The sequence below is a fragment of the Amphimedon queenslandica genome, unplaced genomic scaffold (assembly GCF_000090795.2).
Source record: "Amphimedon queenslandica unplaced genomic scaffold, v1.1 AMPQUscaffold_13276, whole genome shotgun sequence".
Taxonomy (NCBI): Eukaryota; Metazoa; Porifera; class Demospongiae; order Haplosclerida; family Niphatidae; genus Amphimedon; species Amphimedon queenslandica.
This window is the reverse complement of record NW_003546488.1, coordinates 53,143-80,782: the sequence shown is the minus strand read 5'-3', so window position 1 is coordinate 80,782 and position 27,640 is coordinate 53,143. Positions and strand designations below refer to the sequence as shown.

General features: G+C 35.9%; 3 protein-coding genes across 3 annotated transcripts in view; 2 read left to right on the top strand and 1 right to left on the bottom strand.

Annotated features, from left to right (window-relative positions):
* Positions 1 to 4,679, bottom strand: part of LOC100636794 (pre-mRNA cleavage complex 2 protein Pcf11-like) — a 5,857-nt gene extending 1,178 nt beyond the window's left edge. Inside the window, exons 1-9 of the mRNA XM_019999351.1 lie at positions 4,411 to 4,679; positions 4,025 to 4,153; positions 3,583 to 3,762; positions 3,358 to 3,429; positions 2,606 to 3,271; positions 2,275 to 2,454; positions 1,373 to 1,994; positions 1,170 to 1,317; positions 574 to 754 (exon numbers count right to left, since the gene is read on the bottom strand). Coding sequence (XP_019854910.1) covers positions 574 to 754; positions 1,170 to 1,317; positions 1,373 to 1,994; positions 2,275 to 2,454; positions 2,606 to 3,271; positions 3,358 to 3,429; positions 3,583 to 3,762; positions 4,025 to 4,153; positions 4,411 to 4,578 — 2,346 coding nt within the window. The 5' untranslated portion in view covers positions 4,579 to 4,679. The remainder of the gene's footprint in view (positions 1 to 573; positions 755 to 1,169; positions 1,318 to 1,372; positions 1,995 to 2,274; positions 2,455 to 2,605; positions 3,272 to 3,357; positions 3,430 to 3,582; positions 3,763 to 4,024; positions 4,154 to 4,410) is intronic.
* Positions 4,680 to 9,237: 4,558 nt separating this feature from the next.
* Positions 9,238 to 11,680, top strand: LOC100636669 (GTP-binding protein YPTC1-like). The gene is made up of 3 exons (XM_003388233.3): positions 9,238 to 9,347; positions 9,465 to 9,595; positions 10,997 to 11,680. Exons 1-3 carry the CDS (start codon positions 9,305 to 9,307, stop codon positions 11,459 to 11,461), a joined length of 639 nt encoding a protein of 212 aa, XP_003388281.1. The 5' UTR covers positions 9,238 to 9,304; the 3' UTR covers positions 11,462 to 11,680.
* A 56-nt stretch (positions 11,681 to 11,736) lies between these two features.
* On the top strand, positions 11,737 to 27,592 carry LOC100636542 (uncharacterized). Its single transcript, XM_019999342.1, has 36 exons — positions 11,737 to 11,827; positions 12,478 to 13,019; positions 13,164 to 13,401; positions 13,919 to 14,110; positions 14,261 to 14,381; positions 14,496 to 14,570; positions 14,657 to 14,777; positions 15,317 to 15,401; positions 15,501 to 15,575; positions 16,635 to 16,939; positions 17,306 to 17,425; positions 17,690 to 17,776; positions 17,853 to 18,005; positions 18,086 to 18,171; positions 18,378 to 18,512; positions 18,596 to 18,741; positions 18,815 to 18,949; positions 19,063 to 19,213; positions 19,305 to 19,418; positions 19,506 to 19,854; positions 20,206 to 20,373; positions 20,716 to 21,009; positions 21,347 to 22,493; positions 22,880 to 22,957; positions 23,210 to 25,168; positions 25,278 to 25,385; positions 25,443 to 25,922; positions 25,971 to 26,093; positions 26,142 to 26,240; positions 26,301 to 26,387; positions 26,440 to 26,469; positions 26,515 to 26,624; positions 26,676 to 26,822; positions 26,872 to 27,049; positions 27,093 to 27,137; positions 27,190 to 27,592. The coding sequence occupies exons 1-36, from the start codon at positions 11,818 to 11,820 to the stop codon at positions 27,525 to 27,527; spliced, it is 8,631 nt and encodes a 2,876-aa protein (XP_019854901.1). The 5' UTR covers positions 11,737 to 11,817; the 3' UTR covers positions 27,528 to 27,592.
* Positions 27,593 to 27,640: the final 48 nt, after the last annotated feature.

The following is a 27,640-nucleotide window of genomic DNA, read 5'->3' as shown; positions in this document are numbered from 1 at the left end:
AAATTTGCCAGTCACCAGCTGTCATAGCATCACAAGAAAGCTGCTGGTACCATTAAAACAACAAAAACATGAACTACATGTACATGTACGTATACATGTACATGTATCTCTAAAGTTTAACTTAGCATGCAATTGGCCAATACACTTCATCACTGGCCCACAATCGTATTATGTACATGTACAATGAACAATATGACATTTGTACCAATGTGCTCAAGAAAGATCAATGAAAGAACATTAGTACAAAAGTATTGAAATGGAATACAAAACACAGTAATGCATACAATATGTATCGTATAGTGGGGAATTTTGGAAGGACTTAAATTTGGTAATTTTCTAAATTTTGGTGATTGGCAGATTTTAATTTGGCAAATTTGTGGCCATGTGTCATTGAGCATGCACATAATGGCTCAAAATGGTGGATTTATTTTGGCGAATGGCTATCAAAACGCCAAATTCACCAAATTTAACTCCCTCCAGAACTTCCCACTATACAGTATATTACTTATTACATGTACATGTACACAGCTACACATGAATGTCTACATTAGCTGCTATTATACTCTCACATACATCTGGATGTAAGAACCAGTTCCTCATTGTAGCCCTGCTTCCATCTTTATCCAGCCTGTTCTCCTGATAGTGCCAGTCAAGGTGAGCCTGATACTCTTCCCTTTGATCTTCTCTGAATCTCAGACCACACGAAGTGCACGGCTCACCTTCATGAAGCAACATGTGTAGACCCTCATAGTCCCTGGGTAAGATAAGACCAAATACTCAGTTAACATACATTAATTATTAAAGAGATTGCGTGTTACATGCACAATGTACATGTATGTGGAACATTTTTATTTCAGACACATTTTTGAGGTATGTACTGTACATGCACTTTGGTATACCGTTTGTATGTTTTTATAGTTTTCTACAATCACAACGTCTCCTTATTTCAGAGGTCCTTATAGAGATTCCACACTATACACATATTTACATTGGGGGGATTTTAATGACTTAAACATTATCCCATTAATTATGTGCAATGTACATGTGTACATGTAAAAAATACATAAAATACAGTACAATGTACATATCATTCCTCTCCCTCCCTCTCTCCCTCTCTTTCTCCCTCTCTTTCTCCCTCTCTCTTTCTCCCTCCTTCCCTCTCTCCATACATTTTCAATTCTCTGATATTTAATCTAATCATGGGCAGTGCTGGTCCTCTACGAACAGGCGGAGGGTGACTGCCAGCCTCACCATCAGGAGGAAGGAGGAGGCCGCTACTCCTTAACTTCTCATAAAGATCAGACACAAGAGCAGGACCTAAACCAATAATAATTATTAAAAAATAAAACGAGAAAATAAAACGTTAATTAACCTTCGCTTTCTTGAGGAAGAGGATGACGAGAGAGATGATGAGGAGGAGGGGGACCTCTCTCATCTCTCATACCCCCCGGGCCCCTTCTCATTAGAGGAGGTGAGTGTTCCCTGAAGGCTCGGTCTCGCCTCCCACGCTTAAACCCCCTCCCGCCCCGTCGCCTGAAATTCGCCCTCGGTGGCGGAGGCCGTCCCAGACCCCTTGGAGGGGGAAAATCTCTCTGAGGAGGGATATAATCTCCAGGTGGGGGGAAGGGAAGGAGCGTGCGGTGGGGCTGGATCTCGGCTGACGGCCGAGGGTGTGATACAAGATCACGTGAGTGTGATGCAGAATCGTGGGGATGCGGTACAAAATCATGTGGGTGCGATACAAAATCATGTGAGTGCGATACAGAATCATTAAAATGTGATACAGAATTAGTAACGGGTGTGTGCGAAAATGATACAGAATCAAGATTGCGTGATACAGAATCACCGTGTGACACAGATTTATCATTAATCAAAAACTTATCAGTTCTCTCTTCTTTATGAGTTGCCTGCAACTCGAGGAGTTGATCAACCTGTCTCAGAAGTTGATCACGTTGCTCTGATGTTAGTGTGTCAGACTGTAATCTCTTTCTAGCCTACAAGCACATTAAACAAAGAATAATTATTAAACTATTACTACTTTTGTACATTGTACTATAGACTGCTTTAATCTTGGAGGGTTTATTTTGGCAATTGGCAATCAAAGCTAATAATATTAAAGACTGCTAATCTTACACGAGCTTGTACATGTATGTCTTGACAAAATTGCCAAATGAAAAAAAAACCAAGTGCATTTTACACATGTATAACAAATAAAGTACTACTCAATAATTATAAAATTAATTATATAAGGTACATGATGTACTGTACATGTACCTGCTCCAACATATATTCTTGTTTCTTGAGTATAAAGTCAGGTAGAAGATCATTGATATCTGTAGTCCTGTCATTATCCATTCCTCCTCCTCCTCCTCCTATTCTTTTCATTGGATTATTGTCAGTAACTAGAACAAGGTCTTCAATAGGCTCTGTCTTGATTCGCTTATTAGCATCAAACTGAGAGAAAGAAAAGAGAAAAAAGGACGAGAAAAATAATCATAATTAATGATAAAACAATTGGTATACATGTAGCTTGTTCATAAAAATTAAGTCTCCACAATATACTATACATGTGTACAACAATACATTTTAAGGTTATGCCTCATACCTCAATGCTAGTATCCTCATTTCTATGCTTCCTACCGGCAATGCCTGCACTGGAATCACTTTCCACGGGAACCTCATCACCTCTTGTATCCACAGTAACAGTGGGACTGGCACTGCGTGGGCGTTTAACCACAGACTCAGACGGTCTCTTCTCGGGACTTGGACTTGAGCTTCGCTTGTGTTTCTGTATGACGCGATCGAGAGAGACGTCGTCCTGTAATGGTGGGAGTATCCCCATCGAGAGCTGCTTGTTTGTTTTGATTTGTCTTTGTTGAGCAAGGAGCTTCTTACGTTTGTCCTTCATAGCCAAAGAGACTTCTTGAGAAGGAGCTGGTTGGGAGAGAGAGGAAGCAAACGAATCGACAGGTTTCAAGGAAGAAGTAGAAGAGAGAGAGGAAGAGGAAGAGGAGGTCGGCGGCGATTGAAACTGTACTTTCTTTTTCTTTGGAATACGATAATCGTTGGCTCCTGAGTCTTTGCTTGGACTTTTTGTAGGCTTGCTGTGTTTCATAGACGAGGAAGGCATTGGTGAGGGACTTTTTGATGCTTGTTTATCGACGAGAGTGTTCTGGGGGCTTCTTCTGCCTTTGTTCTCAATGGTTGGAGGAGCCAGTGAGTTGCTTGAAGGCTTAGATGACGCTGCTGGTAATGATGGTTTTAATATCGACTATGAAAGAGAGAGAGAAAGGGGGGAGATAAAAAAGAACAAACAAATATATAATTATCATTATACATGTACATGTATAAAGGTACCTTTTTGGGAAGTGGAGATGATCTTCTTTCAGTTGACGATTTCCCCGAATTTCTCTTAGCAGAGTCCTCCTTCTAGAAAGAGATGGAGAGAATGAAATTATTGAACATGTTTTTTGGGAAACCCTGGTAATAAAATAGTACAACAGAAGTAGAATGAAACTGGTAACAAAATAATAAAAATTCCATTAAAATTCAATAACAAGTAGCACTTCTCTCTCCTCTTACAGGTTCAAGAAACTTTGGATTCAAGAATATAGTTGGACTGGAGGGCTCCTGAGCAGTGATTGGCCAGTTTGGATCGATAGCGTGAATATGCTCATCTATAGCTGCCAGTTTCCTGACAGGTATGTACGGGAGCCATGTCTGCCTCAGTTTATACAAAGCAATACGAATCTTTGGGTCATTCTATGAATAGAAAGTATAAATAAAAGATACTGTGTAGATGTAACAGTGATTTTTATTAATGTGTGTATATATACATGCACTATATACACACGTGTAAATGTATGAATCAGTAATTATTATTAGTGGCATACTTTGTATAGTAACTAGCTATAATACACACATACAATAAGCTTCCCTAAGTCAATAATTAGATTCATTGCCACCCACACAATGATATTCATAGCACACCCAGACACGCCCCTAGCAACCACATAATGCATACCAGTGCTTCGAAGGCGTGGCAGAACACGCCCACGATCCCTTTTGTGAGTTCCTCTAGGAATTCCCCTCCCAGGTTCTTGATCATGGAGTCCATGAGATAGAGGGTTGGTATCTTGCACTCTTGCCGCACCTAAGGAACACACCATAACCGCATAAAGACAGGGATTTAGATAAAGAAAGAGGGGACGATTGAGAAAAAGAGGGGCCTTGCATAATTATACTGCTTTCAAAAAAAAAACTATTGTCATTATTATTTACAATTTTATGTGAAACACTTGTGTTACATACATTTACAATGAGAACAAATAAATAAATACACACAACATTGAGACTGCTATTTAAAAGGGAGCTAGGAAATGGCGGCCGGGAAGTCCTGTGAGGTACTACCTTGAAGAACCGGGTCTTGACCAGCTCGACTATGGCAGGGGCGTAGATTCGATATTTGTCTGCCTTCATGGTCAGCATGTTGATGATCGGCTTTGAGTTGAAGGTGAGCTCTTCTAAGACGGACTCGTAGTCCTCTAGTACAGTAGACTGGGACTCCAGGTCAGCCATGATGAGGAGAGAGAGGGGAGAGAAAGAGAGAGAAAAGGAGAGATAGAGAAAGAGGCAGGAAAATATGGAGAGACAAGAGTGAAGAGTCTCACGTGATAATCACGTGGAGATTTATTACGTCATAATTATTTTTACGTGAAAATTGTTTTTCGACCGAACCTACGAGATAATTGCTTTACAAAAGTATGTTCCTTCTTCCTAATTTGGAAGAGTAAAATACTATTAAAATAGCTACTCGTGAAACTATGCTAAATTGGTCAAACTACTATTAAAGGGCATGACCTTTTTGTAGTCCAAATGACTTTCCCATCAACTAACTGTTATTACTATATAAAGTTAAAATGACACATTTCTCTCATGCAAATTTTGAAAAGGAATGACAACAAGCAGGTGAGCAGGTGTGGGGAGTAATCACTCATGTCTGATGTAACAGACAAGGAAAGGTCATTTAACTTTATGTGTACATATCTCAATTTTAGGCTTTAAGTAATGATTTTTATGAACTGTTCATTAAAAAATCATTGCTTAAAGCCTAAAATCAAGTTATGTACACAAACATTTAAATGACCTTTCCTTGTCTGTTACATCAGACACAAGTAATTTACTTCCCACGCCTGCTTGCTATTAATACCATAGCAATACTATTGCATTAAATCATGGAATGATCTTCATAATTAATGCAGCAGAGAAAGAGCTTATACAGTCTGCACTCAAAGATATTGCTTTAGGTAAAAAAAATTTTCCTTCTTTAAAGAGCATGAGTTCTCTGCTTAATAAGAAGTTATTGATGCCTTTTTCATTAAATAATTAATACTTTATTGCCATGCATCTATAAAGTGAAGCAATGATGTGAAACCCTTCATTTGTTCATTGTATCATGCAATGAAAGGTCATCTAACTATCTGCACACAAGAATACTAGATATGCCTTATGCAACATTCTGTAACACTGCTACATAATCTTACATAAGAGATGTTATAAAAAGAAGCATGCTTGTATAGTTTAAGTAAACTATCATAGTCATTCAAGGAGAGATTAAACTATCATTCAAAGAGAGACTAATAACTTGAACTACCAGTCAAGGAGAGATGTTCCCACTGGTGGCTGTACTCTTATTCTTCAGTAGCTTCTGCAGTGTCTCCTCTCATCAGTATTATGTGTCTGATAACTGCAGTTCAGTTACTCATACACCTTGTAATCCGTTTTCAGTGTATGCTGGGAATATTTCTCAATATAATAACAGCATCTTCTACTTCGTTGGAACTAACACTATACCAGGCAAAGTCAGTTTATTGCAAGTACAATATATTACCTTAGAAGGAATGGGTGATCATTCTGTGCTTGATTGTACTTCAATCCCCAGGTATCGAAATATTCTCATTGAAAGTAGTAGCCATATTAAACTTGCCAATATTTTAATCACTCGATGTAGCATAAATATTCGTAATTCAAACCACACAACTATAGCTAATTGCAACTTTGATAGATATAGCTATACTTACATAAGGAATGGATTTGATGTCAATATTGTCAAGAGTACATTATGTACTCTTGATATCATGAATACTAAGCTCTATGATATTAGAATTATTTATACTCAACCACTATCATGTCAGAGCAATGGGCATCAGTATCACCTGAGCTTAAAAAATGTTACAATAGACAACTCACTGTATCTTGATATATGTCATGGTAGATCATACAATGTAAATGTGATAACAGAAAATGTCGAATCAAATCAGGGACATTTTGATGCTGTCATTTGTACTAATTCATTCTATCACATCAATATCACCAATGTATCAAGACGTAATATGTATAATGGTTTGCGTGTATTATACCATTTTGAAAAAACTGATGATTATTTCTCAAATCACATACAAAATTCTAGCAAGTTAATCATTGAGAAGAGCCAATTTGATGACAATATGAGGGGTCTTTCAATCCTGAAACTACCAGGATATAATGGTGAGTATGCTAAAATTCATCATTCAATTCTTGTTAAATCATGTCGGATCAGGAATAACAAACGATACGGTCTTTTCTTAGAAAATTACTCTTCAGCAGTCATGAAACATTATACCATTAGCATTAATGATACAGAAATAATTGGTAACAAGCAAAACGGTTTGATTTATACTGATGTAGTACTGAATAATGTTATTTCTAATTCTACAGCAACAGGATTGTCAATTTTAGGATCGACCGTAAAAATTAATGGAAGTGCATTTATTACAAATAATATTGGCAAAGATGGAGGAGGAATGGCAATACATGATGACTCAGTCATAATTTTGTTTCCAAATACTTCAGTCAACATTAGTAATAATCATGCTATGCACAAAGGAGGAGGAGTATATTTTAGGAACCGCATAACATGCCTTTTCAAATCTGACATGTCTGTGCATGTACACATGCTCAACAATACAGCTGCAGTTGCAGGTGATGATTCGTATGGTAACATTGTTAATGCAGTTGATTATTGTCCTCCTGTTTTTCGACCAAAAGTAATAAAATTATCATCAGATGCAATTGGTTTTAAGTTTTGCGATCCTGAGAATACTACCATTGAGCAATACAATGAGTCCATACCAAAAAAGGAAATATTTCCAGGAGAAAAATTGAAGTTCTATATAGCAATGCAGGGAGTGGGTTATAATAATGAAGACAGCATTACAGATGGTGTTATCGACATTAATATTGATAATGAGCAAAAGCTCAAAGAAGTACCAGTCAATGCTAATTGTTCATTAGTAGAGTTTACTCCAAACCAAACAGAGTATACATTGCATAATGTAACGCTGACTATCCATCAGTATTTTGACCAATTTCCTTTATCTCACGGTGGCATTTCTCAATTATTTGATGATAGTAGGACTCAAAAATTTCTCGAGTTCAATTATAGTGTTAATCACTGTCCTATTGGTTTTATTAATAATTCTGGTAAGTGCATCTGCAGGGAGAATATTTCAAGGAAAGGAGCAAGATGCAACATAAATACACAAACCATTGAACACGATGGTAAAAAGTGGATTGGAGAATATAATGATACTTGCTTTATCAGTGAAGCTTGTCTTCTACACTGTGCTAGTACTGGCCCTGTTAGCTTTACCATGGATAGACCTGATGCTCAATGCGAGGACAACAGAGGTGAATTGATGTGTGGGGCCTGCAAAAAGAGTTTGTTACTTGGATCAAACAGGTGTGATGAATGTAAAAATCCTCACTTAACAGCTTTATATATACTCATATTTGCATTAATGGGAATCTTACTTGTAGTTCTACTGATTGCTCTTAATTTAACAGTGTCAAATGGAATGCTAAATGGCCTATTGTTCTATGCTAACGTCATCAAGTTGTACAAGCCCATCTTTTCGAGCAAAGAATATTTTAAGAATTCTGAATACGTGAGTCTAGTCATAGCATCTTGGAGTAATCTAGACTTTGGGTTTGAGGTGTGCTTTTATGAAGGAATGGACAGGTATTTTAATGAATGGCTGCAATTTGTTTTCCCTTTTTATGTGTGGATTATCATCATTGTCATTATAGCACTGTCCTGGAAATTTGGTAAAATATCAAGGCTTGTAGGATCTCATGCAATCCCTGTTCTTTCTACTCTCCTTCTTCTCTCATACACCAAGCTAACACATACCATTGTCATTGTGCTGCACAAGCGTGAGGTAACTCTTTACTGTCCAGATTCTAAGGAGACTCTTAGTTTATGGTATGAGGATCCTACTGTAGAGTATGGTAAAGGTAAGCATGCTGGCCTACTTGCATTTGCAATACTTGTGCTCATCACTTTCGTCATTCCATACACACTGTTCCTTCTGCTTGGTCAGCTGTATGAAAAGTATTTATCGAATTTCAAGATATTCAAAAAATTTTGGTGTCATTTCAAGTATCTATGTTTCAAGCCCATCATTGATGCATACAGTGGTCCAATGAAAGATAAGTATCGATTCTGGCCAGGTCTGCTGCTAGTGGCTAGAATACCTTTGCTTTTGTCTGTTACTTTAGTAGATAGCTATATTGAGTCTGAGTCCCTTCTTCTATGCATACTATTAGTAGTTGTAGCTAGTCTTCTTTCACTTCATGTCTGCTTTGGTGGTTTCTATAGAAGAAGAGTCCACAATATAGTCGAAATTTGGTTTCTATTTAACTTGTGCATTGTGGTGGGATTAGAGATTGTCTCTGAAGATGATGAGAAAGGCATTTGGTTTATAATTTGCATTTCAATTTTTAATCTCAGTCTTATTATGATGGTATTTTATCATGCTCATCTACAGCTCTCGACAAAGAAGTGGTACAGGAAGCTCTGGAGTAAGAAGAGAAATGATGAGGTTATCGCTGAAAGTGAAACTGATGAGCATAAAACGGTCTTTATTCAAATGAGTGAAATCATTCCAACTTCTACGGATCTGGATGTTGCCTGTCGAGAATCTGTCGTTGAATTATATTGAACAAATTTTAAGTATTCAAGCTAATTTAGTGTTTAGATGTGTGCAATTGACTTAATATAGTGTTTTGTGCTGTGTTACATTTTTTAATACCATTTTTTTTATTTTAAAGGCGCCGAAAAATTTATATCAATAACGTAAAATTTATAACCAATTTATTAATAAAATCACAATCACATGATGGATCACGTGATTAATCAAACTAGAGGAGGTCCCCAACACGACAGGGCACAGTTAGGCTGAGGCTAGGGAAATCCTTGAGAATAATGGAAGGAGAGTACGATTTCTTGTTTAAAATAGTTCTAATAGGTGAGGAAGAAACGGTCTGAGAGCTCCTATAACTTTGCAAGGGATGCGTGTTTACTTTATCATCTTTTGCAATGGAGTAATCTTTATTATTATTATACTCTTTTGTTTCCTCATCAGGTGATGCTGGTGTTGGTAAGACTAGTATTGTTAGACGTTACACTGATGGTGTCTTTACATCTGCTGGCATACCAACCATTGGAGTCGATTTCTGCATCAAGACACTAAGCGTGAATGGCAGTGCAATAAAGGTAATGGAAAAGCTAAAATGAATAGTTTTAAGTTATGTACATGTGCTGTGGAGGCTGTGTAGCTCTTAATGTTTGCTAATTTAATTTTAATGACATCCAGTTATTCTACATTATGTAATGTACAAGGAGACTGTGTATACTATGTACATGTTGGAACTTGTTATGCTTGAGTCTTTTGTCATTGTTGGTTTATTGGTCTTTTGTTGTATTGGATACTGAAGGCAAAAACATGCCCCACATTCATGAATATACACGTACAGTTTATTCTGGTCAAGTATTCCAGTCATGTGCGTATTTATAATTGCAAAGTTTGTAAAAAAGTGACATTTTTGTTACTCTCACAAAAGCTTAGTCTCTCCATTGTAAAGTTTCCAGCTATCATTATGATGCTATTTTTAGGTAAATTGTATTGGATGTATTGAATTAATTTTTTAACATACTAATGTTTGCTTTTATTTTACTCTCTACACCTCAAATTTATTTGTTTACACCTGTCACTACTACTCCTGATTTTTTATCATTTATTGGCTTTTAGCCTTCATGTGATTAGAATTATAGTTAGACTATCATTTTTATTATTGTTTTCCCTCTTTGTTAGTGTAGCATGCATTCAAATGTCCTGTATCTAATGTGCAGATCAATTTATATCTCCAGTGCTTTATAAAGTTTACTGTTAGCTTTGTGTGTGTGTTTTTCAACCGTCAATTTGCTTGTAAGTATTGTTATTTTATTTCTCTCTCTTCTGAGAATCAACTCCTTTTGGGAATAGTAAATCAATATTCGAAATAAAGCATTTATTATTATAATATAAAGTGTTAGATAGATCTAGAGGAAATTTAGGAGAATTTTGATCTAGACTCTAAGTATCCTGAAAATCTCCTATTATTCAGCTGTGGTCTCTTATATTAAGCCTAAATGTCCTTATGTCTTTAATTTTTAGTTAGGTTCGTCTCCCAAATCTATTTCTAGACCAAGCAATGATTGATCATAGTAGGATCATAATGTAGGCTTTATACTCAGTAAATCAACATGCATTAAAAGCTCTTCTTATAGCTCTTATTGTATGTACATGTACATTGTATCAGGATTTAGGAGGGTAGAGTAGTTGGGGATTTCCAGTGTGTAGTTATCATAATGGCTGTCATGTGATTGATGATGTGGATGATGATGATGTGGATTACATGTATGTGTCACTGTGTGACATGCATACAACTTACATCATATTCATAGTGTCACATAATGCACTATTGAACACTTGGCACTCACTGACCTTAATACAAGATAATAGTGATTGTTGATACTATGACTTCCTTTACACTTACATCTCCACATTATCTCTCTGCCTCCATATTAACCTTTAAATTAGTTATTGACCTCTTCTTCTCCTTTCTTTCCCCTTAGTTACAAATATGGGATACTGCTGGCCAAGAAAGGTTCAGGACAATCACTCAGAGTTATTACAGAAGTGCTGATGCCATTGTTCTTGTCTACGACATCGGCTCTGCCACAACCTTTCGTAACCTTCCCGAGTGGCTCTCCGAGGTGGACAGGTACGCTGGAACAACGGTACACAAGATCCTCATCGGTAACAAGAGCGATCGGACGGACAGAGAAATACAGACTCATCTCGGGAGCCAGTTTGCTCAAGAGAACGATATGCCTTTCCTAGAAACCTCGGCCAAGAGTGCCGACAATATTGACAATCTTTTTGAACAGTTGGCAAAGACCCTAAGAGACACTCACATGCATAAAGGCATCAAGCAGAATACCGGGGGCGGGGCTCAGTCCTTGAAGTCGTCCACTGTTCAAGTACAGAGGCCCAGTCAGGAGAAGAGTGGAGGGGGAGGAGGTGGTGGTTGCTGCTGATCGACTGTATAGTCATAGTTTCTCTGTGTCATTGTGTTTTTAATTGATAGGGAAGAATTATTAAAAAAGATAATTCACTTGAAATTATTATTATTATTATTATTATTATTATTATTATTATTATTATTATTATTATTATTATTTACTGTAATTCTTAATTATAGAGGGAACGAGAGATAACAAATTCAATGTTAAAATGATGATTAAAAATAATTGAAATTAGATTAGCAATTTGTGGGTGCAGTAGCTCCATCCCCATTTAAGCAATTAACTAACATTAATAGGAGGAGACTGGAGAAGGGCATGGAATCGATAATCTATGGTTTGGGTTGGAGATCGGATAGTTTGTAGATAGAATGGCTGAAGGTAAGTTCTTTAAATGTACTGTACGCGAACTCAGACCATGTTTACTCAGTTTTCTATCCTGTACAAACTGGTACAACAAGCCTGTACAAAATAGGCAGTGGCTATTTTTACGGGCCTGTAATCCGACCGTGGGTGGCTATTTTTACGGCAGGATGATTTATCTATGGATTTACTCATTTTAAAACCTGGGAAACACTCTAAAATAAAAAACCAAACCCTAAACCAACCTTGGGGACTCCTAACATAACTAGGGGGCTCATAAAATGACTGGGGACGCTCTAAAAAAAAAACCGCCACCCTAACCCCTAAACCCTAAAAACAATAGCTAAGTAGGGGACTCCTAACATAATTAGGGAACATAGCGAAGTAGAAAGATAAAAAAAATCAATTTGTTAAAGTCAAAATTATAAAGAATAAAAAAAAAAGAAATGGTCTGAGCTGAATTCGAACCAGTGCTCGTCCGTATCCAACCCAGTGCCTTCCCCACTGTGCCACCACGATCCTGCTGCCTTGTTGATGCTGATTGTCATGTTTATACGTCACTTCATTTCTATATTCCCTGCCGTAAAAATAGCTGTATACAATGAGATTACGGGACCGTAAAAATAGCCACTACGTACAAAATATCCTATTCTCTTTATAATACCTAGATGAGGATGATCTGAGCGCGGATCTGAGTGTTCTGTTACATGAAATATACATACCGGTATTTGATGACCTACAAGATGTAGCTCCTCCGACACCTCGTCTGCCACTACTTGTACCTAGTGTAAGTACTTCACTTGGTACGTCCAGTCCTAGTCTGGAAACCCCGAGAGAAACCCAATCCTTTCGACACTATCATGACATTGCTAGATCTAGCAGTGTTCATTCAAACACAGAACGTGTAGAAATACTGCCGGATGATGATTTAGATTGCGTCATGAGCAACCTTTTATCTCAGAGTGCAATCGTTAGTACCCCAGTTGTTAGTACTTCAGGGGACCCCACTCCAACCCTTCCCTCTATAAGTTCATTTCCTTCTCATTTATTGCCTCCCTCCTCCTCCTCCTCCCTAGTTGGAGGACCAGACCTTTTGTGGGCCCCTGGTTCCCAAACTGCCTCCTCTCTACCCTCGGCTAATCCCAGTGTAACAGACTCTCCTTATCAAGATCCTTATTTTACTGGCGGCGTACAGCAGCAACAGCAAATGGTACATAATATTGATAATAATAACAATTAATGATAATAGAAAGAGAGAGAGAGAGATTGAGAATTAAAAATGCATGTCATGAAGTTGTTTTGAGTGTACTCTGTATAGGAGACTTGAATTGATTAAAAATAATTTCTTTTTTAGCCTCAACTTCCACCTGTCATGGGTGGTGGACAGCCTTCCTATGCAAGCAATGACCCAGAGAAGAGGAAACTCATCCAACAGCAGCTAGTACTCCTCCTTCATGCTCATCGCTGTCAACAGAGGGAGAAAGAGCAGCAGGCACAGGGTGAGTTCAGACCCTGTACTCTGCCACACTGTAGGACAATGAAGAATGTTCTTAATCACATGACAGAGTGTCAAGCAGGGAGAAACTGTCCATGTAAGGAGAGTGAGGGAATGGGATAGGAAAATATTTACCCCTTTCATTAATTATGTGTGAAAATTTTGGGGGTGATTTTGGAGTCATTTTCCATGGGATATATTGCAAAGTATTTTTCAGAAAATGGAAAATGGTTATAACTCAAAAATTTGAAGTCAGAATTGGCTCAAACTTTTACAAAGCATAAAGACGTAAATATGTATCATAAAATGTAATAAAAAATTTGAAGTAATTTTCAACCCATTTAAAAAAAATTTAAGCAAACGCTATAGTATTTATTCTCTCATTTTTAATTGCATGCAACTCACATGTACATGTACATGTTCATGTATTATACATGCACATGTAGTGCCGAATATAAAATGACTGCATTATGTTATTATTTTACATGTATGACTTTATTGATATAGTAAAAGTGTATTTATGTCATTCTAAATTCAATTATCTCTCTCCTTTCTTTCTCCTGTGTATACCTTTCCCTTACTTCTCTTTCTCTTTCTCTTCTTTCTCTCTCTAGTTCCTCATTGTGCTTCTTCAAGACAGATCATTTATCACTGGAAGAACTGCAACCAGCAAGACTGTCTTGTATGTTCCCCACTAAAAAACACCATTCGTCCCAATGTGGGTGGTTCCATAGGCGGAGTCCCTAATTCAATGTTTGGTAGTGAAGTCCCTCCAGTGAGTCTCCCACCACTCCCGGTCCCAACAGGTACGAATAGTTACCCAGGACATACCATCCCACACTTACCCGAGTGTGGCTCATAATTATGAGGATTTGTTTTTGTTGCATTTTTGGGTGGTACCTCTAGTAAAAAACCTATAATTTTTATTTATTTGCAATTTTATTATTTATTTTTAGCTACCGGTAATATGCCTCCTAGTCAAAATCCTTCTCAACCTCAAACAGCTAAAGGAGGAGGAGTTAATCCTAATCCAATGGGTTCTGCTGTACCTCCTCCCATTTTTATGGGGCCTAAACAGTATGTATTTATTGATTGATTACTTTTAGGGATGTACCTCCTAACAAGAATGCATGTACAGTACACTGCACATTTACCGGTCTACTCATGTACTTCTTTCTCTCTCTCCATTAGCGATCTCATTCCTTTTAATAGAGCATGGCGTGCTGAAGTTAATTTAGATATAAGAAATCACCTTATTAAAAAACTGTAAGTTTTATAATTTAATTATTATACATAATTCTCTATTTTTCACTTCATTCCTCTGTCTGTCTGTCTGTCTCTCCTCTATTTAGAGTTGAAGCAATATATCATCCAGTTCCTAATCCAAGCAGTACACATGATAGCAGAGTTAAGAGTCTATTCCAGTATGCAACAAAGGTTGAAAATATGATGTTTGAGAATGCAAGCAGTAGGGTGAGTTTTAATTACTGGGTGTGAATGTAATTGATGACCTTAAGGTTACTTTTAAATGCGGGTACTATTAATTGCAAATTTTGCATTTGGGTTAAAAATCGCAATTATTAATACTCGCAAATATTAATAATGACATCATGATGCCATATAACTGTTAGTAATAATTACTTAATCGCAATTTTTAATACCAGCAAAATCTACCAGCAAAATCTACCTTGTGCTAAAATTGCAAAATTTAGTACCCGCAATTAAAAGTCACTCTAAGGTATGCCAGCATGGTGAGTGTAATGGCCGATGGACAAGGATTAAACAACTACAATAAGTTCTCTTCTTTTTAGAAAAACACACAACTTAATTAAACTATTTATAACTAGCAATTAATAATCACCATAGAGTAATACATACTGACAGTAACAATAATAATAAGAGTACATAATAATCATAATCTTACAACACATAATGGTAATGATAATAACAATAATAATAATACATACTAATAATCATACTCGTTACAGTGAGCATGTGTCTTTGTCATGTAGGAGGATTATTATCAGAAATTAGCAGAAAGGATTTATTGTATTAGAAAAGAACTGGACGAGAAGAGAAAAATGAACAAGCTCAAATGTAAGAGAGCTATGCATGTACATTATTATAGCTACATGTAGATTATGAATGTACATTCACATTTACATGTTACATTGCACATTCTACTGTTTCTTATAGCTGATGCTCCTACCAATTTTCCTGATGATGGCCCTCATACAATGACTGATGTACCAGACATTGAAGGCCAACCAAGTAATATTTGCATGCATTTATAAATAGTAAAGTAGTACATGTACATGCACTGCACTACATGTACATGTTAGTGTTGTTCTAGTTCTTCTAAACTAGAACTAAATAATTATTGTTCTGCTTAGTTCTAGTTCTAAAAACTAGAACTAGAACTAATTTTTTTGTAGCTGAAATACTAGAACTAATACTAGAACTAAAATTATTTATTTGAAGAACTAGAACTCTATACTAGAACTAAAATTATTTATTTGAAGTACTAGAACTAATACTAGAACTAAAATTATTTATTTGAAGAACTAGAACTCTATACTAGAACTAAAATTATTAATCCTGAAATACTAGAACTAATACTGGAACTACAATTATTGAACCTCCTTAGAACTAGAACTAATACTAGAATTGAAAATATTGGTTACAAACTACTACAATAAACAGGTGAACATGTTTTAGGCAAAGCCTAGCTGTTACATTTTTATATAAACTGTACCTGTGACATTTTGATTGTTTTATTGGCAGCAGTAAAACTTATTACTTTGTGTATATAGCATTTGATGTACATTTGAAACATAACTCAGCAATATAACAAAAAAGATTTTAGTTAAGAGCTACTACTAGTATTTAAATTACTCCAATTTTAGCATGACTCAACTGGAACGTAAGTATTAGAGGCTTTAGTTCTAAAGTATAATACTAGAAATTTTAGTTTAAAGAACTAGAACTAAAATCACACTACTTCTAGTCAAAAAACTAGAACTAGAACTAAAATCACTGTATTTTTAGTCAAAAAACTAGAACTAGAACTAAAATTGTTGTATTTATTGTCAGAGAACTAGAACTAGAACTAAAATTATTGTATTTCTTGTCAAAGAACTAGGACTAAAACTAAAACTAATATATTTTTAGTTAAAAACTAGAACTAGAACTAAAATAATAGTATTTTTAGTCAAAAACTAGAACTAGAACTAAAATACAATTCCATACTAGAACAACACTAGTACATGTACATGCGTATTGTACTACTTTTATTTGATCTACATGTACACTGTATTTTCTCTCTCTCAGGTCCTTTCACTGATACTACTAAGATCTTAAAAGAAGAACTCATATCCTCTACCTCTCAGTCACTATTGGGCGGTGCTACTAAAATCATAAAAACTAAATTGAAGATTGATGATTCTGAACTCTATACTAAAGGCAGTTTTTCACCATCAGACGACTCTTCATCATCAAAGCAACCACTCCTTACTGTCAAGAAAGAAGAATTCTCTCCTCTCTCCTCTACCTTTCTTCCTTTTTCCCCTCCAGTGTTTTGTGATGAGAAGAAGCCAGCTGTTAGTAAGATTAAAGAAGATTCCAGTTTAGTAAAGGTAAGAGAATTTGGACATGTACATGTATATACTGTAATTGGAGTAATTTTGTTTGTATTTGATTTTGACATTTAAATGTTTGTAATTTTAAATTTTTTTACAACAGTCTACAATACTGTATAGCGCTTTAATTTGGCGGAGTTTTATTTTGGCGATTGGTGGCTTGCAAACAGAATCGCCAATATTAAAACCGCCAATCATTAATGCGCATGCTCAGTAATGCACGTGTACACAAAAAATTGCCAAATTAAATAAAAACCACCAATTAGAATTTTACAGCAAAATTGCCAAAATAAAGCACTGCCAAGATAAAGCGCTATATGGTAATGTGCAGTTTTTTCATTTTTGTTTTGTATTTTTTTCTAGATATTTACTCCTGATGAGATTGAGAATGCATTAATGCCAGTATTCAATGAAGTCATAAAACAAGAACCTGAGTCATATCCTTTTAGGCAACCTGTCAATCCAATAGACCTTGGAATACCTGTTAGTAATAGTAAAAATATAGGTTATACAGACTTCTACCATGCCATATCTATAGCTAAAGAAACTTCCCTTCACTAGCTAAGGTTTATAAGTTATAAGAGCAAAGGGACTCTTCTCTTCACTGTCTAGTTGCCTTGATTAACCAATATGCATTACGTAATACTAATAGCAATTTTTTGTTGACTAAAAATGTGTTCAATTGACTGTAAATATTAGTTAAAGTCTTAGAGACATTAGTTTTTTTTTCATTCTTCTTATTCATAGGATTATTTTGATGTTATTAAGAATCCAATTGATCTCTCTGTTATCCGGATGAAGCTTGAGAGTGGGAGCTATTCAGACCCTTGGCAGGTAAGCCATGGACTCCCTTGTAACCATGGCAATGAGTCTCCTCCCTCTCTGTACATGTACATGTATGTACATGTAGTTTTGTGATGATATGCAGCTGATGTTTGACAATGCTTGGACGTATAACAAGAAAACGTCAAGAGTTTATAAATTTTGTTCAAAACTTCATGAAGTGTTTTACGAGACTATTGATGAAGCTATGGTCAGTCTTGGGTACTGCTGTGGACAAAAGGTTAGCCATGCCCACAGACCAAATCTATTTATTATGCAGTTACATGTATTTTGTGTTGTTATTATTTATTTTACTATTAGTATTTTTTTCATGCACGAGTGCTGTATTGTGATGGCAAATCATGTCCCATTCCAAGAGACTCGGTTTATTACAACTACAAGGACATGTAAGGAAAAAAGAGAAAAGGAATTTTACAATTCTCTCTGTTTTACCATACAATGCAATTTTGCGATTTTACAGATGTTATACATTAGAAAAATTAAATTTTGCAAATGGATAGATTTTTAAAAGTTTAAGCCCTTCGAAATATTATGCTGTATTAGTAATTTTAGCCTAATTAACATTTTTTTCTCCCAAATCTATCCTTTCTAGATATGCATATTGTACTAAGTGTTTCACTGAGACTCCTGGTGATAGTGTAACCCTCAGTTTGGATGATACTAGCAATATTTCACTGCCAAAGGGAGTTTTCAAGCAAATAAAAAACGACACTGTTGAGATTGAACCGTAAAATTATTTATTTATTTATTTTTGATTTCTTGATTTGTTCATACTTGTTTATATAGCAGCCTCTTTCTCATTGTCTCTAGGATGGTAGAGTGTATACATTGTAGGAGGTCCTTCCATAAGATTTGTGTATTACATCACGATGAGATTTGGCCTGAAGGCTACCAGTGCTCGAACTGCTTGCAGAGCCTAAAAACTAGCAGAGCTGATAACAGATTTGTTGCAAAGAGTTAGTGTGTTCATGTATTATGATACACATGTTTGTGAGCACTAAAATACATGCTAACTTTTTCTTTCCCCAGGACTACCTACTACTAAGCTTGGCTTATTCCTAGAGGAGCGTGTTAACTCTTTTTTAAAAGCAGCTAATGTGCCAGAAGCTGAAGTTACTATTCGTGTGCTGTCTTCATCAAATAAACTACTTGATACTGGATCGGGTGCGCTAGCTATAAGTCACACTCATAGCCACAGCCACCGATGTTGATTGTTAAATTTAATGTCAATATTGTTATTGTTTTTTTATTATTGTTGTTTTTACATACACATGTAGGTATGATGGACAGGTTCTCATATTTCCCCTCACAGTTTCCATATCGTACAAAAGCTCTTTTTGCATTTGAAGAAATTGATGGAGCAGAGGTTTGTTTCTTTGGTATGCATGTGCAAGAGTATGGGTCTGACTGCCCCGCCCCTAACACTAGGTACATAACTAAGCAATGGCAAATGTACTTTTAATTAATTATGTTTACTTGAATTTTTAAGTTTTAATGCACTTTCTCTTCTCATTCCCAGGCATGTATACATATCTTATTTGGATGCCCTTCCTTTCTTCAAACCTGTGGAATATCAAACGTTTGTTAATCATGAGATAGTGTTAGGATATCTTGAATTTTGCAAACGAAATGGGTCAGCACTCTCTCTCATATCTCCAGTCTTTTTCTCTCTCCCTCTCTCTCTGTCTCTCTCTCTTTCATTTTATTTCTCTCCATACAGTTTTCAGACTGCTCACTTGTGGGCCAGCCTACCAGCTGAAGACTATGACTACATTTTTTACTGCCGTCCTATGGATCAGGACACAACTAAACCAAAGAGACTAGTGGAGTGGTATCGGAACATGCTGGAGAAAGGGAAGGCTCAGTCTGTCCTTTGTGACTTTCAAGACATATTCCAATATTGTGTAAAAGAGGAGATCACTCATATTACTGATATACCTTATTTTGAGGGTGACTTCTGGCCTAATGTTATTGAAGAGACTATAAAGGAGTTGGATCAGGAGGGAATGGCACCAGGAGCATTGTCTGTTGATGTAACGATATGGGAAAAGGAGAAGGAGAGAGTTACAGTAAGAATAGTCTACTGCTATAAATAAAATGAGAGAGTAGTGTATTTATCAGGAATTTTTCAGCAATTTTTTAGCATGAATTAAATTTTAATAGACTATGCAACTACATGTAAAAAATTGTGTGTAAATCACTTGAAATTTATACTTGTACTGTATGACTAAATTGACTATAAATAGTAATTAAACCTAGTACCTCTACACAATTGTACCATTAAAAATTAATGAAAGAAGAAAGGCATACTGTGCTAGTTAAGGACGACACTGTTTATGATTATATGCATTAAATAGTCCAATTGAGGTATTTTATCTCTCTTTTTTACTCCTCTCTCTTTCTTTCTTTAATTATGACAGCAACAGTACGGTACAGGCTCACAGAAAGCTGATAGTGACAAAGGGAGCAAAAAAGCATCCAGTGGAACAAAGAAGAGAAAGAAAGGTAGTCTTTCAAACTATAATCCTTTGGTCAGTGGTGATAACTTAACTCAAAAAATTTACCAAACCATGGGCAAGCATAAAGAGGTATGGAAAACTGCTGTCTTTGTGGATAATTTACAAATCTATCCTGATTTGATATCATATAGCAAGAAATTTTCATGACCCAAAAATGTCACAAATTTATTCAAAATCTATTTTGTGGTTTTAATTTTCACGATTTTCTGCCTTTTAGTCATGTTAAACCGTATTAAATCAATTTTTGCGGATTTTATTTTGTGAATAAATCGCGAAGTTCACAAAAAATTTGGGCCACGAAAAACTAATCATAAGGTATTTATTTCATTAATTCATTGAAAATGGAAATTTGTTCTACAAAACAAAACTTAAACACAAAATTCTGTTTAAGTTTTGAATCTTTCTCTTTAGGTATTTTTTGTAGCACATCTTCAGCCTCCCAAAAAGACTATTGTTTCTCTTCCTACCACGTCTGACCCTGATTCCCTTGTTACATGTAAACTGATGGATGGATATGGTGCATTCCTCAACCTTGCACGAGAGAATCACTGGGAGTTTTCATCGCTCCGTAGAGCAAAGTTCTCAACAATGTCAATGTTGTATGAGTTGCACAATCAGGGAGATAGTAACAAGGATAATATTATTTATTGTTGTAATAATTGTGGTACTGATATAGAGTTTAGGTGGCATTGTAAAGAATGTGAGGTAAGTACATGTACTGTACATACATGTACATATATGCATGCTTGAAATTGCCTGTAATATACTACCGTATAGCTCAAAATTTTTGAGGGCTGTAAATTTTGCGAATTTACCTTAAAATCGATTTTGCAAATTCTTTCACAAATTTATGCCGCCTGCCCATCTTGTATCGTAATAATTTGATTTTTGCAGGAGTAATTTTTGCAAATCTTTAAAAGATCGTGAAATCCGCAAAATTTACAGCCCTCCTGATTGTTGCATATACATGTATGTGGTTGGTTGTATTGTGCAAGTACATGTACATAAGTAATTAATTAATTATTGTATTTATTGACATTAGGATTATAATCTCTGCTCCACCTGTTATTATAAGATTGGTCATGAGCACTCGATGGAGAGGCTTGGTTTCAGTATGGAAGACAAAGAACCCAAATCCTCTTCTGCGTCAACTACCTTCTCTCGTTTGGAAATACAGCAGCGACGGAATGAGTTCCTCATCCATGCCTGTCAGTGCAAGGACAGCTCGTGCTCTAAGCAGCTCTGTATTAAGATGAAGCAGCTACTGAGACATGCCCGAGACTGTAAGATGAGGACATCAGGGAAATGCTCTGTCTGTAATTTTTTTATCAAGTTATGTGCAGCTCATGCTCAGGAGTGTCATGAGGTCAAGTGTCCAGTCCCGTTGTGTGCTAGTTTGAAAAAGCAGACAAGAGAGAGACAAATGAAGGAGCAGGCTAGAAACATCCAACTTGCTGATCAGCGTATAAAGGTTATGAGTTCTCACTCGTCCCCTTTCACCACTCCTAGTGAGCCTAACCCAGGCAGCTCATCTCCTAATGTTATTGTACAGCCTCAAGGATCAGCAATGCAGTCTCCTCTAGTTATGGAGAACAACATTCAGAAGCTGGTTCAGGCCATTTGCTCACCGTCCCCTCAAGATAATTTAAAAGCTAAGGAGTATCTAAGAACCCACACTGAGCTTGTACCGCAAGTGATTCAAGGACTCCAGTACCTTTCACGCGACAAGGAGGTCTCTTACTTACAGCAAGAGTTTGGGAACTATGTGTCAAGGCCACCACACCCACAACAGTCTTTTGGGGGTGGGGCTTACATGTCGCCTCAGGTCCGTCCGCAAGTACCCATGCAGCCTATGCAACCAATGCAAAGGCCCATGACGCCTTCTAGTAATACAATGATGCCTAATCACTATCACTATCCTGGGGGTAACCCACACATGACTCACAACCGTATGCCTTACCAGGGACAGCCAATGGCCGGCCTGGGTCACTCTCACCTTCAGTACATGCGTCATCAGTATTCATCTTATGACATGCAAGTTCCTCCTCCTCAGTATGAAGGAGGACAACCAATGGCTGATCCTTATCCTCAACATATATTCCAGCATCTTCCATCTCACAGTATGCAACCCCCTACTGATATGGGTGATAATCAGTTGAATGATAGTCCTGGGAGACAGATATTATCAGGTATTATTAGAAATATAAATTGCTTTCTCTCATTTTGTGAAAAACTAAGAAAGTTTTGTTTAGCTACATCTATTGTATTGCTAGTTTTAAAATAACTTGATAATGATTTTCTTATATTGGGTATTTATATTTTTGTTTGCCTCTTATCTTGGAGTATACATGTGAGATGCTTAATCCGAGAGTATGCCTTTCTCATTTGCATGTCTATGATACTGTATTCTTGCTCTTTTTTTCTATGTCTATTCTTCTTGTGTCCTCTAACTATTTCCATTTGTTTGCAATTTTAGCTAACTATCATTAAAAGGGCATGTACAATTAATTACTGTACTTGTGTGCATATACATGTACATTTAGATGCAAATTTTAATCCAATTTTTTCACTTTAGATTTTGATATTGCTGATCTGAGCTCTTTTCCACTACATACTGGTTTGAGTGATATTCCTAGGAAGAAAGTATCAAAAAGTATATTGCCTAATGCACACAATAAAAATGTGAATGTATGACCTTTCCATTGTAAAATAGCCATTGCATGATACAACTGACAAGCGATGACTAATGATTTAATAATGATCATTCATATTTTACTTATATTGTCATAAAAATTACATCTTTTGTATCATTAATATCATTAACATTCTACATGTACAGTATACATGTATTTAATAAAAATTTTATGCCAATGCCAATCAAATTTTTTATTTTTATTGTCTTTAGGAATAGTAACTAAATGGCTAAAAGAAGGTAGTGTTGAGCTAACTGTTACTCGTATTAATATACAAGGACCACCTGGATCTGGTAAAACCTGTGCACTGCACCTTCTACTAAATGAAGATCCACCTACTGACCATGTCACTGACAGTACACCAATTGCTTGTCCAACTTTTAGAGCTACAAGAGTATCCATTGACAATTTGAAATGGGAGAAAGTTACTGGGGCTCATTTACTTGAAAAATTGGCTTCTGATTTAAATGTAGCAGCTGCTTCTCAGCCTAAAGAACATATTGAAACTACTTCTCTATCATATGAACAACAATCAGAAGAAGATGCGGGAATAAATGAAACTGTTGTTTTAAATAGTGAAGCAAGCTCAATATCAAGTAATGATGAAACTGAAACTCTGATTCAGAAAATTTTAGACACAATCCAACGATCAGCGGTTCAGTTAAGTGACCATTGGTTGTATATTATTGATTCTGGAAGTCAGCCAGCATACCAGGAGCTGTTACCATTGTTCATTAAGACAGCTTTTTTCAATATCATCACTCTTGATCTCTCCCAACCTCTTGATAAAAATCGGGAATTCTTTCAGTCTGCAGTTTTTTCTGGAACAATTTTCAAATTAATTAATGTCCCTTATGTTAGTGGCTCTTCATTTACAAAGCATTTTGTATTAGGCACACATTATGATGTCACAAGTCAAGATACGCTCAAAAAGATTGATGAAGAGTTGAGATCTTCAATGAATCATAACATGCAAGGTTATGTCTCCAATAAAGGTGGAGAGTCTATCATATTTCCTGTTAATACACTAACCTCTGTTGATGAAGGAAGAATGGAAGCAAGGCAAAAACTATGTGAATCAATAACAGATTATGAGATTTTTTCTCAATCAGTTAAAATTAAGATGCCGATTCGGTGGTTTACATTTGCACTTTGGTTGCAAAAAGTAGGAGAGAACAAAAGCCGTGATTTTCTCATAATAGATGAAGTTGTATCTGCTGGTAAAAGGTTTAAAATGAGTGAGAAAGATACTAAGGATGCCTTACAGTATCTCCACAGTGTCACTATTGTCCTATATTTTCCTGATATCTTGCCACGATTAGTTTTCATTGATCCTCAGCCTATTCTCAAGATTCTATCACATCTGTTGGCTCTAACTTATGTTCAAAGAACTGCACTACACCTAATTGCCAATCCAGTACCTTTAGATGAAGATATTAACAAGCTTTGTAATACTGGTTTCTTTCAGGAGAAGCTCTTGTATCACTTGAAATCAGATGTTAAGGTTTTTTTCCCACCTCATTTTGAGCCATCCCATTTAATTAGGCTTCTCATTCACCTTTGTGTCATTACCAAAGGAAAAGAAGGAGATTATTTTTTTCCTTATGCTTTGCAGTCATACACTAATTTATCTGTACCTCAAACAGAGACCAAGCCCCTCCTTATAGTCTGGAAACTTGAAAAGCCCACACCTCATCTTCCAGTTCCAGGAGGAATATTTCCTCAACTCATCACTCACCTCCTCAATCAAAATGAACTCTCCTTTAAAGTTGAGTTCCCTCCATTACAGCCACAGTACTACAGGTATCGTGATGCACTATCTCTATGGATCAGTATTAAAGGAAAACGTTATACACTTCACATTATCAATCGCTACACACATATTGAGGTTTATTACAATGGATCAACTAAGGAAGCAAAAGAGAATTGCCCATATATTCGTGAAGTAGTCATGGCAGCTGTTGATACAAGTGCTGATGCCATCAATATTATTCCCAGTCACTCTAATGCGTTCTTTTGTCCTAAAAAAAAGAACTGTTACTGTGTCGTAGAGGAAAACTATTTTGTAAATTGTACACTGTGTACTAGGTCAGCTGATATAAGTGAAGATGATGATAGCTATTGGTGCTGGTTTGGTTTAACAGATTTTCAACCTAAAGCAGTGACCTCAGGTAATTTTTTAAATGTTGCATGTATGTGATTTTGAAGTTAAAAAAGTATTACTGATTTTCTAATTGAAATCATTACATTAGACCACTAACTATTTTCTTCTTTTACTAGATTCAAAATATTTGCAAGCACTTGATATACAAGTTTTAGATGAAATCCTAACAGATATGAAGGAGGGTCGTTTATCAGTTCAGTTTGATTATCTTATTCCTCAGACAGGTTTGTGCATGTGTGTGATTTTACTTGTAGTATATGTATGTATCTGTGTTGTTTCAGATTCACTAGACTCTAGTGTCCTTATAGCTGGACAGAAGCTCTTCATCCTACAAGGAGACAGGTCTCAGTCACTCCAGTGGGAGAAGTATGGATTCAGATTAGAGTGTCCTCAAGGAGCAGTGTCCAAGGATACTGAAGTAGCTGTTACTGCAATAGCTGGTGGTAATTTCAAGGTACCCAAAGGCACTATGTTAGTCAGTGCAGTATATGCAATATCAGTATCTAAGCCGCTATTAAAACCACTGGTAATAGAGCTACAACATTGTGTGGATTTGAAGTATGAAAGTCAAACTCGTTGTCTCAAGTTTGTGAGTGGCCCACTGAAACATCCTTACCAGTTGAGTCTTGTTGAAGGAGGTGGATCCTTTAGTATAGGAAATAGATTTGGATCAATTAAACGTGACACTTTTAGTTTTAATGGCATTGTAGCTGAGATGAGTGATGGGGACACACATAGTGATGGTGGGACTCCATCTGAAGGTATTTATGCATAATATTGTGTTTGCATATAACGTGCTTGTGTTATAGGATCAGATGATGAAGATGCAGATACTGACAGTAGTAAAGAGGTAATGGAAATGGATGAAGGACCTCCGGTTGATATTGGCACCATTAAGAATGGAGCTACCAAATCAGAAAATATTGCAACATGTGATATACTGTATATTTATTGTATATGAATTTAATGAAGATTTGTAGTTCGAAAGAGAAAAGGGAGTGAAAGCATTACGGATGATCTTCCGCTAAAAAAGACTTCTTTAGGTCAAAATGATGTACAAGATGTCAGCTCTACTAATGGTATGTGCATATACATTATACAGTACATCATGAAGTTTTTAACATTGTTATTATTATCAGAGCAAGATCAAGAAGGGTCTTTAAGCAGGCCTATAAGTATATCCAGTGCTACTCTTTCTAGTGATTCAAATAGTCATATTTCACAAAGTGAAGTTAAACTTTTTTTAATTGCAACAATGAATATTTCTCTCTCATGCAGTTGGTGGAGATGTTAATAGTGAAAAGAATGGTACAGTTGTCATTATAATGCAACCATATATTATAGTATTTACAGTTACTCATAGTGCTATGCTATACACTGGAATGATGTATTATGAAGAGAAAAATGCTAATCATTGGATAGCAATTTACTCTGTTGTTCAAGATCTAGATGTCCTTATTCAGGTTTGACAGTGTTATATACCCGTACTTTATATTATTATTAAATTATTGCAGTATTGCAATAAAAATCATCCTCTTGCTGAAAAAGATTTTGTTGTGGATACATTTAATTTTATTGAACCAAATGGCTCTATTCAATTGATTTTATCAAATAATGAACAGGAAGGATGGACAGTACATGCTAGCAGAGAACAAATGAAAGTATGCTTTATACTTATTTTATAAATCAAATTTTTATGCTTGTACATAGTTGCTAAAGTCAACAATAGATAATTTTTCCTCAAACCCTTTATATTCAAGTTTCAGCATGAATGTACATGCAAAAGTTGGTGTTGCACAGGATCCACTACATTATCCTATTGATATTATTGGAATAGATCCTGAAAAGACTGTTTTTATCAATAGACATCCTCCTCCTTCTACATATAGTTAGTTAAAATAATAGTAACTGATTATACTTATTGTATATAGTAATTAGTCCTACCACTACTACTCCTAGTATCCAAACTGAAGAAGGTATAAAGTGGTTGACATTTTAATTTAACACAATTAAAATTTACATGTGTAGGTGTTACATACATTTCTGAGATAGCTTCTAAAGTCATAACAGACAATGCTTTGCTGATAAAAGGTTGCGGGATTAATCTTCTTTTCTTAGTTGATAAGTTGCTGGAGAATGAAATCATAAATGCAAGAGAGAAAAGAGAAATAACTGATAACTACTCCAGGCAAACTGCTGATGAAAGAATGGATGAATTGCTTCACATCATTTCAAGTTCTATTAACATGGATGGAAATATATTTGGTATATTTTTGAATATACTGAGAAAGGAAGGTACAAGGAGAACCAATGCACTAGCTGATAAACTAATTGGAAAATATAAAAATTTGCATAAAACTGAATGAAACTTTTTTATTGTGAAGGATTATAATTTTGAATTTTTAACATATAATTTGCATGTATTTTTTTATTTGACACTTTAAAACATTATGTTCATTTTTATCATTATCAAAAAATG